The sequence below is a fragment of the Python bivittatus genome, unplaced genomic scaffold (genome assembly GCF_059951505.1).
Source record: "Python bivittatus isolate LINGU-HERP-01145 unplaced genomic scaffold, Pbiv_v1 ctg000330_np1212, whole genome shotgun sequence".
Classification (NCBI taxonomy): domain Eukaryota; kingdom Metazoa; phylum Chordata; class Lepidosauria; order Squamata; family Pythonidae; genus Python; species Python bivittatus.
Genome location: NW_028277058.1, coordinates 47,430,988 through 47,448,093, shown reverse-complemented (window position 1 = coordinate 47,448,093; position 17,106 = coordinate 47,430,988). Strand labels below are relative to the sequence as shown.

General features: G+C 37.4%; 1 protein-coding gene across 3 annotated transcripts in view; it reads left to right on the top strand.

The window, feature by feature from the left end:
• FGD4 (FYVE, RhoGEF and PH domain containing 4) overlaps positions 1 to 17,106 on the top strand; it is a 112,233-nt gene that overhangs the window by 83,762 nt on the left and 11,365 nt on the right. For all 3 annotated transcript variants that reach the window (XM_088141178.1, XM_088141180.1, XM_088141179.1), the window contains 8 exons: positions 949 to 1,038; positions 5,257 to 5,402; positions 8,049 to 8,205; positions 10,434 to 10,572; positions 11,639 to 11,697; positions 12,310 to 12,456; positions 14,068 to 14,240; positions 16,904 to 16,934. In XM_088141178.1, coding sequence (XP_087997304.1) covers positions 949 to 1,038; positions 5,257 to 5,402; positions 8,049 to 8,205; positions 10,434 to 10,572; positions 11,639 to 11,697; positions 12,310 to 12,456; positions 14,068 to 14,240; positions 16,904 to 16,934 — 942 coding nt within the window. The remainder of the gene's footprint in view (positions 1 to 948; positions 1,039 to 5,256; positions 5,403 to 8,048; positions 8,206 to 10,433; positions 10,573 to 11,638; positions 11,698 to 12,309; positions 12,457 to 14,067; positions 14,241 to 16,903; positions 16,935 to 17,106) is intronic.

Sequence of the window (17,106 nt, the reverse complement as noted above, 5' to 3'; positions counted from 1 at the left end):
ACTCCAGAGGTTAAAAAGAGGTAGAACAGGTCAGAAGGAGCTGGATTTTTAGGTGTCTCGCTATTTCATCTTTATCTGATTCCAGTTGTGATTGGGTTACCATATTGTCCATATGTATGTGTTTTTAAATAAATTACTGTTGGCCAGCAATTGCAAAGCAGGCTCAGATGCTGTCAAAGATGGTGGCCCCAGATATGATCAGGGCAACTGCCATGTCCCTAGATGCATCAGGTTCCAGGTAAGTTGGTCTACCTGTGGATTGAGGCAGTCTGGGCCTGTTTCTGCGATATGAACCCAGTCTGCATGTTCTGGAAGCTTTGAATCTAGTCAGTGGTTATTCTGTCTTAACCAAAGCAGAGTTGTACGTGTGAACTCCTTGTTGACAAGACTCAAGGATATAGTTAGCATCATTTCTGATATTACAATTTGAAGATATATATTTAAGGAAAAGTGCAACAATCAGAAGCATCTTGGAAAGTAAGAAATAGACTAATGAAAGATTTCATACAGTGATGTTAGATGTTACTTATACTACAATGTTAGGATTAAATACAAATAAGCGGTCATAGTTGTTGGAAGTGCCACTGTAATGTGAGCTTATCTCAAATGGAAAAGCAAGCAGGCAAAATAGTAAGTTTTTGTTGAATGTATTGATACCATTAATGCTTTCTCTCAGTGCTAATACTGGCCAAAAAAAACCCTAGGCCATGTTAAAAAGCATTTATGCTTGAGTTTTTTATAACTCCTTTTGTCATTTTGTTTCTCACAGTAAGATAGACCTGGAGCTGCTTCTATGCCATACTGGTCTTTCATATAATTTCCTGTGGCTAAGCTAGGTGGAAGCCAGAAAGAATCATTGTTTGATGAACACAGAAACTGATTGCAGAAAATTGTAGGAATTACATTTTTAAAGCTGTCTTATAAAAATATAATTGCATGTATTTCCAGGAAACAAATGAAGAGAAATGTTACAAAATTGTCAATGAGCTTTTGTACACCGAAAGAGCTTATGTGAGCAGACTTGCTCTCTTGGATCAGGTAAGAGTTTCTCCCCCGTCCTCATTTTTTTTGTGAAGAAATGTTTTTATTCTATATAAGAAACAACGCTTTTGCTTGAGTCAAATGTAATGCTAACCCATAATATGGTGAAAAATCCTGGCTTAGAGTTATATGTGAAGTATATGTCATGTAGAGGAAAGCTTTTTGATCTCAATCTGTTTTGAAATTAGTTTGTGATTAAAGCATACTATGTTTCTTTCCCTAAACATCTACATGTCACTCTTTGAAACATGCTATGCATTCCACAATTATTTCATTCTTCCACTTCATCTTCATAAATGTATTATCTATTCCTCACATCTTTTACCGGTGTTTCCCTCTATATAGATCATCATCAGTAGCTTTTGAAGATCACCACTTAAGTCCAGAGTCAGTAATGTGAAACTGTAGGCATTATGGCATGTCTGCCCCACCAATGGAATTTGCAGGTCCCCTAATTTAAATAATAATTCATTTTTTTAGTGAAAATGGGTAGAATCTAATGAAATGGCCAAATCATGAGATATTGATGTTACTGCCAAGATATTGGGCAACATGTAAAATATCCCAAGATGTTGGCCACTTCTATTTGTACATTTGTATAAGCACTCATCCTCATGGACCACAAATTGGGATCTATTGTTTTAGATTATCATCTTCCTGTGCCACTCTTTCAGTATCAGACAGTGGAGATTTATCTAAAAGGGCACACCATAATCAAGAATATTTCTTCCCTTGTCCCATTTTTTTTCTTTCAGCAATGAGGTCCATTTTCCCCCTTTGGCAAACACCAGTCTATGGGCAGTTGGTCATTACTAGCCATGAGACAAATTTAAGTTTGTAACTAAGAAAGGGAAGGTTCATTTTCACTTCTCAGTTGAAATGATGACTCACTACAAAATGTTTAGGAATTACTCATATCCTATTAAAGTACCATTTAAATCCCACAGTCCAAAAATTTAAATGTCACACACCCCACGAGTTTTGATTTCGGTCTCCTGATTCAGTAGCCTGTTCTTTTCTTTTACAGTCAAACATTTCTCTCACCAGTATCTGAACATTTTTCGTCACAGGGTGCCTGTCTTTTATATTGTCACCTTCACTCTGTGCATAATTAATTCCCCCCTTTCTGGGTCATTAGACCATAAATTCAGTTTTGTTAAAAGATATTCATTTTTCTAACTTAGCCAGCTTCTTTTTGTGTTGATTTGGATTTTTCTTTCTGAACGTGAAATGTAGGAAGCACTGCATAGTTGCCATTTTTGGAGTAGAAATTGGACATCTCTTATTACCTTTAAATTGCTAGTGGTTTATTTTGACTACTGACTTCTTACTGTAGCTGTTGGCTGCACTAATGCATGCAATTCCCTTCAGCTTAGTAAGGAGCTACTTTGCTACTGAGTGTTGGATGAGCCTAGTGAGTGGGCAGCCAGAGAAATGGAACAAATAAATAATAAAATAATATGATTATAAAAGCAAGCAGACACTTAATTAAAAGAGTACCATACTAGAAACTTTTCAGTTGAGTATTTGGCTGGCAAGTTCAGGTTAGTGCATGTAATTCATCTGAAATGTTGGACCTTGCCTTAACTTTCCATTAACATCTCATCAGTAATACAGGATTCTACTTTGCCCCCATGCTTTATAAGATACAGGCCAAACTCAGTTTTTGCTTCTCTGTTTCCTAAATAGAAGCTCATTTTCCTATCCTTCTTTCAGGGTGCCTGACAACTTTATCCCATGTATTCCATCTATCTACCTCTCATTTTTCCATTTGCCTGCACTTTCTGTTTAAAGTCTTTTGCCTAATCCTGCATTTCTAAATCCTATCCAAAGCTTCTCTGATTGATATTCCCATTCCAGATTTCCAATGCCTTTGCTGATTTTTCTTCAGCTAGTCTTATCCAGATGTCTTTCTCTTCAATCTCTTCTTTGCTTGTTTTTAGCAAACCATAGTTTAATAAAGTCTTTTCCAAGCTGCACCCTGTAGAAGTGCTAGAATTGGGGACTTTTTGGAGTTTGTCCTAACATATCTGTTTTAACCTCTTTGAAATTGTTGAAGAGAAAAGGAGGTGATGTGAACATCTGAAGTTTGCTCATGTAGTGGAAAATAATTTGTTATTTTGCCTAAACGAAGCCATATGTTATGTCTTTTATAGAGAATACTATAAATGGCAGTTCCAAGGCACATTAAAAATATTGAGGCACATGAATTAGATACTCTGTGTTATTACATTTGCCCTTTAAAAAAATTATAAATTTTATATTACATTTTCAGAAGTATCATAACATAATATTGAGCAGCTGTGTGGCAACACCTAGTTGACTTTGGCTCATCTCAGAAATCTAATCAGGGCTGGACCTGGCTATACTTGGATGGAAGACTACTAGTAAATACTTGAGCTACAGGCTAGACTGGAAAGTTTTTTAAACATTCTAGAAGGCGTCAGTAGCAAACCATTTCTGTATTGATGCTAGGAAAAGACAATAGATGTGTCCATGAAGTCACCAGGAATCTAAATGGACTACTAAAAAGGAGATTTTACAGTCACTGAAACCAGTTTCCTAATTGTAAATCTGTTGGTTTGTTGGATCAAAATTTATAGCTTTGTGTTCATCAGTAGTATTGGTAGAAAAATACACTCTTAAGTTTTTTGTAAAGATTGAGGTTAAGGCTGTACTTTGACATAAAGCTCAACTATGGTTTACCTAAGAATGAGTCTTGAGGCTGCATATTCCATTGCACTACCTTTCTCCTAGGTCAGACAGCTACAAAAGTAGCTTGAAACTTCCTCTGGCACAAAAATACGTTTGTATTCAAGTGCGCTTGGGATTTTAACTGGCTAATGTTATTTAAAAAAACTATTTGAGGAAGTGGAATTCTTTTTATATCGTAAAAAACTTCATCTTCCATTATTGGTTGGTCACAGCATGTGTCAGTCTCTAGCAGACTATGATCTTGAAAAAGCTAAGCAGAGTTAACCTTGAACGAGAGACTACAAGGGACTCCCAAAGTTACAGATACCCCTCCAAAAAAAAAACCTAAAAAAGACAATGACAAACCTCTTTTGTACTGTTGCTAAGAATTTAATTGCGTAGCCTCCAAATCCAGATAAAGCATATTACTCTTGTTTGTAGTTAGATTAACTTATTTTAGCAAGCTGATAGCAAGACTAACTACACAGTAAGTAAAGCTGAGTTAGTCTCAGATGGAAACAAAAATTCCTCCACACCTCATGATGGTTTGATGGAGGAAGCCATAGGGGTCATAAGGCCTTACATTAGAATGTGGCCAGCTGGTAAATTGTTCTGCATTCCAAACTGTGTAAAATAATACCACTTACAGCAGTGTTTCTCAGCCTTAGCAGCTTCAAGATGTGTGGACTTCAACTCCCAGAATTCCCCAGCCAGCATTCTGGATGTTGAAGTCCACACATCTTGAAGCTGCTAAGGTTCAGAAACACTAGCCTGGAGTCATGTAAAAGTGAGATAGGTGGCTATATAAATCAAAAAATCAGTCAATCAGTAAAGTGATGGTTGTTCTGTAAACCCATTTCTAGTCTGTTCAATAAAAATGGAATACAAAAAGGGGATTGATATGATTGTTCATCAGTGTTACATGGGAGTGAACATTTTGAGTTAAATGACCAGTGAGTGTGAGGGAAGATGACTTTTGAAGGAAAGGCAAAAAAAAGAAGCAGAACATAGTTTAAAAATTTGCTGGTTCAGGACATGGCATAGTGTCCCGAAAATAAAGGTGACTGCTGACACATTTGAAGGTCATGACGCCGTCGAGCTGTGTGGTGCTTTGGATTCACAGCCAAACAGGTTCTTTGGAGAGTGCAGGGATGTGATGTGGGTGTAGCATCTGTCTGCCAATTTTTCTATGCTATCTTGGGAGAGGATGCAGGTGTTTTAAGAAAATGCAGATGGATGCAACATGGGCGCCCCCATTACTTCTGATGCACATTCATGCCTTTGCATCTGAAGCGCTGCACAGCCTTCCTTTGCTTTCTGTCAGGAGCTATAATGAAGGGCAAGAATAAATAGGTCTGTATTGGTTCATTAAAACAGAGGGAGGTTATAACAAAAGGGGACTGTTAAAACATTATTATGGATTACCCAATATACCAATAAACACCAGAGACATTTTACCTTGTGTTCTGTGAGGAGAACAGGAATGCATTTATGTCTGACTCTGTCTTCCATTCTCTGCAGGTGTTTTATTGCAAACTAATGGATGAAGCTAACCGGGGATCATTTCCAGCTGAAGTTGTTAATAAAATATTTTCCAATATTTCATCCATAAATCAGTTCCATAGTCAGTTCTTGCTACCTGAGCTTGAGAAAAGAATGCAAGAATGGTAGGCATGGTTGCAAATTATTGAAGAACAGTCTGAAAAGTAATATGGATGTCATCTATCCCCATAGGAGATTCTGGGATTTTTTTCCCCCACAGAGACCATTTAACTTTGTGTAATTGAGATCCATAAAGATTCTTTATGAAAAGCCCTGGAAAGATAGGATATAGTTAATTTTTCTTTTTGTATTGTGTTTTTAATTGGTTTAATTGATTTTATGATTGTTCGTCACCCACAGTATCTTGTTCGAGATGGGCAGTTATACAAATCAAATAAATAAATACATAAATAAATAAATAAAAATATAGCATCCCTTTGCCTTAAAACTGGTCTTCCCATATGTGCAGATATCAAGAATATATGGATTGCCACAAGGCAGTGTTGGAACAGATGAGATCAGTCTCATATGGCTATGGAACAGGTATTTGTAGAATAAAAAAGATCAGCCTCTGGAACTGGATATTTGTTTTAATATGTTAAGAGAAATATACTTGGTCAAGCTGTGAGTTGATTTTTTTTTTAATTGCTGTTTTTGATTTCAGCATAGTGAACATTTAAAAAAAAATAGGCAAGTCTTGATTTTAATGAGTAGATTTTCTGACATGGAGTTATGTACATCTTAGTTTATTTAACAGCTGTTCTTTCTTTTATTTCTCTATTTTTCTTTCGTGCTTTCTGAACATTAGAAGAATGGAGAAAAGATAGAGTTCAGGGGGTAATTTTTTGCAATATTTAATACTGATTTTATGATGGGGAAGAGAAGTATTTCTGATTGACAAAGATCTGCTATTATCTGAATACCTTTTATAAGATTTCAGTAATACATGTGTATATTTTATTAATTGACTAAATCCTTTATCAAAAATTATGAATTCTTTTTGTCAGGAAGAAGTAATTATTTGACCATTTAATTGTCCCATGCATTAGATATAATCATTCTTCCCAAATATTAATAAGCTTATTAGATTGGTTAAATTGGTGCTAAATATAGAGTTAAGTCCCATCTATTGAGTCTTTCCAAAATAAACTATTGGAAGACAATCAAGCATCTGTATCCTGTATCATGTTATAATAGGCTAGATTTTGCCTGTGTTCATCCAATCTAAACAAAGCTGAAATTATAATTACAGGAAAACTTCTGATTTTTTAAAAAATCTGATAGCATCTTTATGTAGTACTTTTAAATTGCTTTTAATCGCTCAGCTGTCTTTGAAATGCTTACAACACTGGGCAAAGTTCAAACAAATGACTTTTTTTCAGAGGAGAACTGAAGTAGACAAACTTCACTTCTTGATGCAGAGAAACAGCATCAGGTTTCTAACGATTACTGTATTAACAAGACATTGGCTAGATTTGGTTGTAATGATTAAACTTTGGTTAATCCTTAAGGGATCAGCCTCAGAAAATCATGTGTTGACACATAACCCCCCTCTCTCATTTTGTGTTGTACAAGAAGTTCTAAAATTTCTTTCTGCTTTTTGACTCTGTTGAAAGGTGTGGCTGGAATTAAGCCAGATGTTAAGCTTAATTGTGTTTTATTTAAAAATAACCCAGGACTCATAAGCTAAAGTTTGTCTTTGGCTTCCTTCAGGGGGAAAAAATTTTCAGCAGCAAGATTTTTGCTATTTCTTTAAAAAATTAAAGATTTATTAAATTGAACACACCTATTTTGTTTTTAACTGTCCCCTCCATCATCCAAATTCCTTTCAACTTAAAACCAGGTCAGATACTTCAATCCTGGTCACTCCACTGATCCCACCATGTTATTAGAGGGTCCATTGGGTGGACAGACACAAAGGTGGAATGATTGTACAGATTGCCCTTGTGCAATTTTACCTTCCTGTTGTAGTGTAATAATTATAGTTCTGAGAATTGCTTGTGTTTCACTTACAAATGATCAGTATGGTAGGCAAAATCTTTCATAAAGTATAGGCATTGTCTCCTGAACAATTAGAGGCTAATGTTCTAGGATGGGAGCCTAATTAATTAATTGAAAAGATGAGTGCTTTTCATGATAGGTTTCCACTAAAAACATCCTGTAACGAGCTGCCACCTGTTGATCCCAAATCCAGTAACTTTCCTTGCAACCAATATTGATTCAAAAGAAAGTTCATTTATTGAGGATAAGTGTACAGTTCCAAAGCATTGCTAAGACTGAGCAAAAGCGCGCCAAAAGTTGTTTTTCTTACTCCCCCCCGCTCTTCATTTCCCTTAGTTCTTGGTCTTCTGATTCCCTCGCTGGTACGACCTTGCACATTCCAGTGCCTGTGATAAGGAGCCATCTGCTTTTAACGGTTTCTCATTCTTTCTCCCCCCACCCCCCTTTTACAATGGCAGAACCGCAGCATGTAAAAAGCAATTTCTAAACTAGCTATCTAACAATCTATTATAAAATCATGCGAGGATTCTGACACATCCATAATAAATTGTGATCAGCGCATTTGAGGAAAATACCTTGAGTTTGAAAATCCTTTGGCTAACTTATGAAATACTCTTTTTTTAAATTGTCACTCATGAAATAGGCATTAAAAGGCAAGCAAACTAACTAAAAGACAAATAATTTACAGTAGTATGAGGCTCATAGTGAGTATTAATTGACTTTTAACATGGTATTCCTGTAACATTGCTTTTTTTCTTTTTCCTGTTTAGGGACACCAACCCCAGGATCAGTGATATTCTGCAGAAATTGGCTCCTTTTCTCAAGATGTATGGAGAGTACGTGAAGAATTTTGACAATGCAATGGAACTGGTGAAAACTTGGACTGAGAGATCACCTTGCTTCAAATCTATTATACAAGATATTCAGGTAATATGTGTGTGTGTGTGTGAGAGAGAGAGAGGGGGAGAGACTGAGATATTTTTTTTTACACTCAAGACCATGTCAGCAGCTTTTCATTTTGTTATATGGTATAGTGCCTTCAGTAAACAGTTTGGAAATATATATAGTCATCTGGGAAATAATCCACCCATGAAATTGTGAACTTCTTATGTTCTCTGAAGCATGGGTCATATGTGGCTAATAAAAATGAGGAGATCTAAAATTCCACTGAATAAAAATCATTAAAATAATGAATACCAGCACTGGTAAATTCATTATTATGTCAAAAATTGATGTGAAAGGAGGTACAGCTTTGATGGGCTGCTGTGTTTTGTTTCTATCTTTCTTTAAAATATATCCACCCTCCTTGAGACAGTACAAGTTGCAGAAGGTGGTTTTCAAGTTAAATGAAAACAACAACGAATTAATAAAAATTAGAGACAATAACAAAAGGACATACCATCAAAAGCTGTTAAAAGAAATAACTCTTACAGGGGTCCTCAAACTTTTTAAACAGGGGGCCAGTTCACGGTCCCTTAGAATGTTGGGGGGCTGGACTATAGTTTGCAAAAAACATGAGGAGAGGAGGAGAGCTGCCGGACCCGGCATCCCTGTCATGTAGAATAGTCTGGCTCTGCGATCTCTACCTCCTCGTGCATTGCCTGCAGCTCCTGACACAGCCCTGACACTTCCGCTTCTGAAAGACAGCAGCGGCGGCCAATCAGGCGGGCGGGCTGGATAAATGACCCTGATGGGCCGTATCTGGCCCGTGGGCCGTACTTTGAGAACCCCTGGTCTAAACCATCGGGCCCGTAAAAAGCGTAACTGCAGAGGAGGCCCCTTATAACAGGGTTTGATGAACTTCAGTTGGCTGTTACAAAAAGGCCTTTTCCTACTACCTTCTTCTCAGAGACAGGCACACAAGAAGGGCACCCACTGCCAATCTTTATGTGCTGGCAGGGTGGTATGAATGAAGGTGACCCTTTAAATAACTGAACTCCAGATCCTTTAAGATTTTGACCTCTGCAATCAGCAGTTTAAAAAATGACTTAGAAAAATACCTGCAGCCAGTGCAGCTAGTGTTACAAGTATCATATGAACCAACCCCATAACTTCCACATAACTTCAAGCCACTGCATTCTGCATCTAAAGTATTCTAGACTGAATATTGTTAGTTCATGGATAACTGATGCAAGATAACCCCAGTTATAAGTGGCTGTGCTGGTTGGTTATTTACTCTGGGCATCTAACAATAAACCAAACCAAAACCAACAATTCAAAATAGTCAAAAACAATTATAATCAAATACAATAAGCAAAAGGCCCCCAAAAGCCATGCCATTTCACAAATTAATAACAGACAGACAACCAAGAGACAAACCAACTGGATTCGCCTAACGTCTCACCCCCAGTGCTCAAGGGAAAAGACAGGTCTTTAAAGCATTACAGAAGGCTAACAGGGTTAGGCCATCCAGACCTTGGGTTGGGGAGAGCAGAATGCTGTTCTACACGGCTGGTGCAAGACCGAGAAGGTACATCTCCTGGGTGCTGCTTGACGGAGCTAGGGTACTTCATAGAAGGGACCTGGAGCTTGCCCACCCTGTCAGATCTGATGGAGTGAGCAGAAACAGTCAGACGACAGTGCCACAAATAGCCTAGTCCTGTGCCATGTAGGACTTTATAGGGAATAACCAGCACCTTGAATAGCATCTGGATTTTGTCTGGGGCAATGCAGCCCCATCTGGAGTTCGAGGTGGAAAGTCTCCTGATCCAGGAGGCCTTTAAATGCATAGCCACTCTGCCTTGCCAGAGTTGAGCTAAAGCTGTTCTTCCCCATCCAGACTCTCAGAGCCTCTAGACATTGGGAAAGTACCTTGATGGCATTACTTGGTCAACCTGAGGCAGACATTTACAATTTGGTATCAACAGATCACCCTGGATCAACAGATGACTTCAGTTGAAACCAGTGGTTTCATGTAGATGTTGAATAGGAGCGAGGTGAAAGTAAGAGCCCTAGGGCACCCCAGAAAAATTACATGTGGTCATTTTTGCTACCTAAGCTTCTTCCCCAGTTAGGGATGAATGCAGAAGAATCCCCAGATAGAATGCTTGGTCCTTCAGGAACAGCGCAGCCCTTTGGGAAACATGAATTTTGTACCTCTATTTTAACAAATAGTGTATAAGATGTATATTAACAGTTTCCTTTCTTTTTTCTAGAAACAGAAAGTTTGTGGAAATCTGACTTTGCAACATCACATGCTGGAACCTGTACAACGTATTCCAAGATACGAGATGCTCTTGAAGGATTATTTGAGAAAACTGCCTGCAGATTCTCTAGATTGGAAAGATGCTGAAAGTAATATTTGTGAGGATTATGTATGCAGCAATAGAGGAACTATTTTACACCTCACTATTTTCTTTTTGTTGCCAGGCTGGGAAAAAACCCTCTTATTCTTGCTTACTTTTCAGTATCCATACACAGATATGCTGTATTACGTTTTAAATTGTGATGATGATTATTGTCGTTATTAATTATTTGTAGTTTTAGAGGTATTCTTTTTAAATTGTGATTTTCAAAAAGGTTTTCCCATATTTTTTTCAAATTATTTCATTCCTTTCATTCTATGAATACTCATAATAGTCGTGTACAAATATTTGAATAGTGGATTGGTTTGTTAACACAAACCACGGAAAAGTATACGTTACTATTATTTTTTCCAAGGGACTATTTCCTAGATTAAATAAATTGACTGTGTTTTTCTGAAATTTGAATAAGGAGGTTAAGATTAGTTTTCCTTCTGGAAAGTGGCAGGGTTGGTCATATCCTTGCCTTTAATTGACCTCCACAGATTTCATTCAGTGCCAAAAGGACAAGCAGAACAGTCATTTTCATAAATATTTCAGTTTGAAGCGACTGGGCTGGCGGTTGACAAGTTGAAGTAATAGCTGGATTTGCATTTTTCAGAGCTGAAAAATTATTCTGTCAAGGGCTTGTTTTATGCTTCATTTCAGTAACAGATACATTCTCATGACCATTTAATTTTCAAGTTTAACACACCTATATCAGCTGCAGGAAGTCTTTTGCTGCATTGACTTTTCTTTTGTACTTATGTGAAAAGCTAGCTCTAAGGCAGTGTTGTCCAAACTTGGCCACTTTAAGATGAGTGGACTTCAACTCCCAGAATTCCCTAGCCAGCCATGGCAGCTGGGGAATTCTGGGAGTTGAAGTCCACTCATCTTAAAGTGGCCAAGTTTGGACAACACTGCTCTAAGGAAACTTGCCGGGCTGCATATGACTGCTTAATTTAGTTTGGCAGCTTTTTTAAAAAAAACATAGGACATGTGCAAGTTACCTTTTAAAATATTAATTTACATATTAGAGAATGAGAATTAATCTTTTTTATTTACCATTTCTTCTCTAGAATCCTTGGAAATTATATCCACAGCTGCAAGTCACTCCAACAGCGCCATCTGGAAAATGGTGAATAACTTATTTGCTGTTTTCTGTTTGCAGAATCTGCATTTTAGTTATTGTTATTTAAATCATATGGTCAACTGTCAATTTTATGAATGCCTAAGTAAGAAATGCTATTTTTATCAAAACATTATGGTAGTTTTCCCAAAGGATCCTGCATTACTCCCAAGAGCGATTAATACAGTTATCATTTATATTGGCAAGTAAGCTTATTCCTGATTTTGTTCTGGCCCAAGCCTCAGGAGAGATTTGGAGTTTAAATCTTGATGCCCACCAATGTTGGTCTGATGGTCCAACAATTCTTTTTTTTTTTTAATCTATCACACTTGCACTGTTTTTTTTTTCTTTTCTGTGAATGAACATAGTACTTCAGTATTTTACTGCCATATTTTAAGGATATTTATTGATTAACCAACAGAACTCTCTTACCAGGAAGGTCATTTAACTGCAAAAACTGCCCAGGGTCATCAACCATTTCGGTAGAGAGATGTTTTATAAATAAAAACAAGTCTGTACTTTAGCTCTTAAAAGCAACGTATCCCTTCTTTTGCAATTTTCATAAAAGAGTTGCAAGGAGCTTGCATCAATGTTGTCATTTGTTTTATTTTGATGAAAAAGGAAAATTTGAAGAAGTTACTAGAGGTATATGAAATGTTAGGAGAAGAAGAAGATATTGTCAATCCTTCAAATGAACTGATCAAAGAAGGGCAAATACTTAAGCTCGCTGCTCGTAACACATCAGCTCAAGAAAGATATCTCTTCTTAGTAAGTATTTTCCTCTGACTGGTACCATTTTAAATATCTATAAAACCAAATTTCTATGTTTGTGAGGGGTGGGGAGGAAGTTTCAGTGCTGTGGTTTTTCCTCAAAAGTAAGATTTCCAAATTGACTTTCTCAGTTGCCTTTCTAGTACAATGTTCTTAATTGTATTGTCGAAGGCTTTCACGGCCAGCATACGATGGCTGGTGTGGGTCTTCCGGGCTGTGTGGCCGTGGTCTTGAAGTTTTGTTTCCTAATGTTTCACCAGCACCTGTGACCGGCATCTTCAGAGTGCAGGAGCACAGACAGAAGCAGTTCTCTCTGTGCCCAGAGTGATGTGACTCACTCAACCCCCCATGCCCCCCAATCCCCCCTTCCCCCCCCCCCAGATCTCTATAAATAACCACAAAAAGGGTCACATCACCCTGGGCACAGAGAGAACTGCTCCTGTCTGTGCTCCTGCACTCTGAAGATGTCGGTCACAGGTGCTGGCGAAACATTAGGAAACAAAACTTCAAGAACACGGCCACACAGCCCGGAAGACCCACACCAGCCAATGTTCTTAATTGTTCTTAACATAATTTTTGAATCAGAGCTAAATATGAACATGCCTCCCTCCTAAGCAGCCTTATACCTCAGACAGGCCCAGGAACCATGGTTAATCCTAACTAGGGCTAATGTTGATGCAAATAAAGGGCTGAAACGTGGTTAAGCTGATAACGATAAAGGGCACTTATACTGAGAAAGGAGACTTCCCTGATTTGCAAGTGGAGGTTGACAAGAAACCAGTGTTGTGTTTCTTCCATTGGAGTGGGGGGCCGGGGCTAATAAATTCAAATAAATAAGTACTAGATTAGTAAAAGGATTGTTATGCCACTGTCTCCCAGGCTAGCTTCTCTTAATCCCTTGGCACCTACCTTTGAATGGATAAGTAATGAATGGTGTGTTTAAGTAGAACGTCTTGTCCCCACTGAAAAGCTTAAATTAATTCTGTTAATTTCAACAGTATTTTTCCAACTATTTTTTTCTGTCTTTTGTGAAGAGGAAAGCAAGTTTTTACATTTGTATTCCAGCCTTCTTCCTAAAGGTCATGTTTATATTTAAAGCCAGATTCAGTTCGAAGCCAGTTAACTTCTGCAAAAAGTTAAGGTAACACAGATGTGGCTTAAACCCTCAGAACAATCTTGAGAATCCTTTTCTGTCCTTAAAAATGCTCTCAGAAAATATTTCACACTTTCTGCGCTCAAAATCAGTTTCTAGCCAAGAAACGTCTTTCTGTACTAAGGGTTTCAAAACCAAAGAACTTTTTTTAAAAAGTAAAAATAAAAATAAAAATGGCTTCACTACTTTAATCCTTTGTTTATTAGTTTCTCAAATTCCTATTTTGTATACTGGCAGATGTAACATTTCTACAACTGAGTGAACATCCTGGGAGGATTGTAGTATAATTAGTAACAGCTAAGCACATATTAATGAATATCTCTCTTTTTATTTTATTTTTCTTTCACTAATATGCATCTTTCACATTGGAAAGTGGGTGTTTTTTTAAAAATATAACCCATTTAATAACAATTGTGGAGACTAATATCTGTTGGTGTGTTGTTGTTTTTTTCCAGTTCAATAACATGTTGCTGTACTGTGTCCCAAAATTCAGCTTAGTGGGATCTAAGTTCACAGTCCGGACAAGAGTAGGCATAGATGGTATGAAGATTGTAGAAACCCACAATGAAGAATACCCACACACTTTCCAAGTGTCTGGGAAAGAACGAACTTTGGAGTTACAGGCCAGGTAAGAAGTGAGTTTAAGACTGTTGCATGAAGCATAGTAGCACTAAAGTAAAAGGTTTAGAATCCTGGAATAAAGTTATTGAAAACTGGAATATATCTGATTTGCATTTGGAAAGCAGAGGTTTTCATTCTCCTTACTGAAATTTGAAATGCCCGATTGAAAGGAGATGCTGGCTTTAAGTCAGTGTTTTTCAAACTTGGCCATTTTAAGATGTGTGGACTTCAACTCCCAGAATTCCCCAGCCAGCATGCTGGCTGCATTCCCCAGGATGCTGGCTGGAGAATTCTGGGAGTTGAAATCCACACATCTTAAAAGTTGCCAAGTTTAAAAACACTGCTTTAAACCAATTTATGATATCTATCCCTGGTGGACACACTAACCACAGAAGACAGCAGGATGTACTTCAGCATAGTTACTTAGCTTTATTGATTCAGAGTTAAAATGCAATGAATATGTTCACAAATACCACTTTCTACTGAAACTAGAATATTATCTTAGGTTTATTGATAGGTTTACAGAGCCAGGCTCTGTGTTTCTTTCCATATTTTGTATCTCAGTTGGCCAGATACAATCTCAAAATTATGGCAGTAGAAATTATATAGGACAGAACCACGGGGGTGTAATGGACCATACGTCCAGGTCTTGGGACTTCCATGCCATAATTAATTTTTCCTCTAATCTTGCCAGGTCACAGTTAGATACAGTTATATTAAGTTGCATGCAAAAAAGTAGAACTTTCTCTTAGATGAATGTTCAATTTCAATGGAAATGTTGAATAGAAGTGATTAAGATTCCTGCTTGAGAACATATCTGGCCTAAAGAGATCCCAGAATACCCTGTGTAAAATTACAAAAACGATTTGGAACATTCCACTATTGAAACCAAACAAATCCTTCTGGTAGATTGAAGAAATATACTAGATGTAGTTAATGCTGTTAATTGAATTCAGTTTATATTAAATACTGTGGAATAATCATGAATAGTCATGTTTGTTTAGTTTATTTATAATCAGTGGATTGTAGGATGCTTGTCTCTATTATGTGAAGAGATTCTTTAGGGTCCATTCCATGGTACATAATCTCTTCTGCTTTTTAATGAGCATAAATGAGAATGCAAGATAAATACTTGTTATACTAGCTTCATCTTCTTATGTTATTGAGCACACTCCTTAGACTGATAAACTGATAATCTTCTTCATCCCCATAAAAATTTCATTAGCTTGCCCTAAGGATTTTGTTTACCAGAAGAATTTGTATTTGTTTGATTCCACTAGAGTGCAAATTGATGCTTGTGGTTATAAGGTGCATTTTGTTATAAAGATGATTGCTTCCTGTTGATCTTACAGAGCCATTATTGCAACTCAGTGAGGAACCGAGTTGGATTAGATCAATTTATACAGCCTTTGTCTGTATTTCGGAGTCTTAAAATGTCCAGAGTATTTTCCTGCTAGAACTCCCATGTTTTAGGAGTTGACACGGATGATAAGATTTATTTTTATCACGCAGGTAAACAGTCTGCAGTCATGGAAGTGTAGCCATTGGTCTGTTTAGTAGTTACTCTGCTTCCGTGAGCAATGAAAGGAGAAGCAGGTCACAGCCCTGCCTTCCTTTATCGATGTCCTTAGAGGAAATATAATGTCACATAGGCATTCCTATAATCATAGGTATCCCTTTGATTGTGTGACTATCTGAAGACAAAATGATGCTTTGGAAGTACTGGGTGCAACACAATCCCTGCTGCAACTCTATAAAGCAGCTTTCATGTGTAGCCTAGTGCTCTGTTGGGATCCTTGCATTTCCCAACCATCTTTTTGCCTTCAGTTCTGCACAGCCCTTAATTCTGGAAACTGAAAGCACCAGAGCACTAATTTCCAGACTACCCTATGGTACATTTAGTCATCTGCAGTGGAACTGATAATGTATCACTAGAGAGGACTTGATAATTGGGAAGGAATCACTTGAGCCCAAACTTGCATACACTTCAGAGAGGGGAGAGGAATGGAAAAGAAACTGCTAAGTGGCTTTTATGTCAGTGAGCTGCTGATGAAAAGTAAGGAACTTCTTTTCCAAATCTGCTTTTAGAGGCGATTTGAACAATGCACACTAGGCAGTGTACAAATTCATATGATTAGGTTTAGTTGTGGAGTTCAATTTGGCAGGAAAACTTTATATACGTGGTGACAGTTCACTCCTCAATACAGTTCCGATTAATAGCTACAGCTTTAAATGGCTTTATTTCTGGAGAGTGGAAGGGAAGATTAGAGAAGGGAGGAATTCAGTCCTAAATTGACCAGAACAATTTGTGACGTCTAAGTGGAATTTGCATTCATACGTGCATACATACTGCATTAGAGACATTGTTCTAGTATATATACAGGTGAAATGGCAGGGGGTAGGGGGCAGATCTCTGAGCTAGAAATATCATCATGAGCCACATTTCAGGAGTCATACTTCAACATAAACGTAATCATGCACAGTTGAAAGGCATCAGCTTTTGAATCCAGGTTCCCATTTTTTTTTCTTGTAATTAGACATTTTTGGTCTTCTCATTAGGTGCCTTTTTATATGCGTCAGCATTTGTATGCCTTGCTGTGTAAAATGACTTTAGTTTATTAACAGTTTCTGAATGTGTTTTTAACAATTATCTCCAACTGTGTTCTTTAGTTCTGAACAAGACAAAGAAGAATGGATAAAGGTAAATACACCTGCCTTGTTATATCCAAAGATGCGATAAATATATTAAGACTGATGTATTTTGTGCAGCTAGGTAACGTGGCTACTCCTGTGGGGATTGTTGCTATTGTTGTTGTGATTCTTCTGAAATTAAACCTACAGTGTTTGTTGCTTTAAAAAGTTAGTTACTGTAA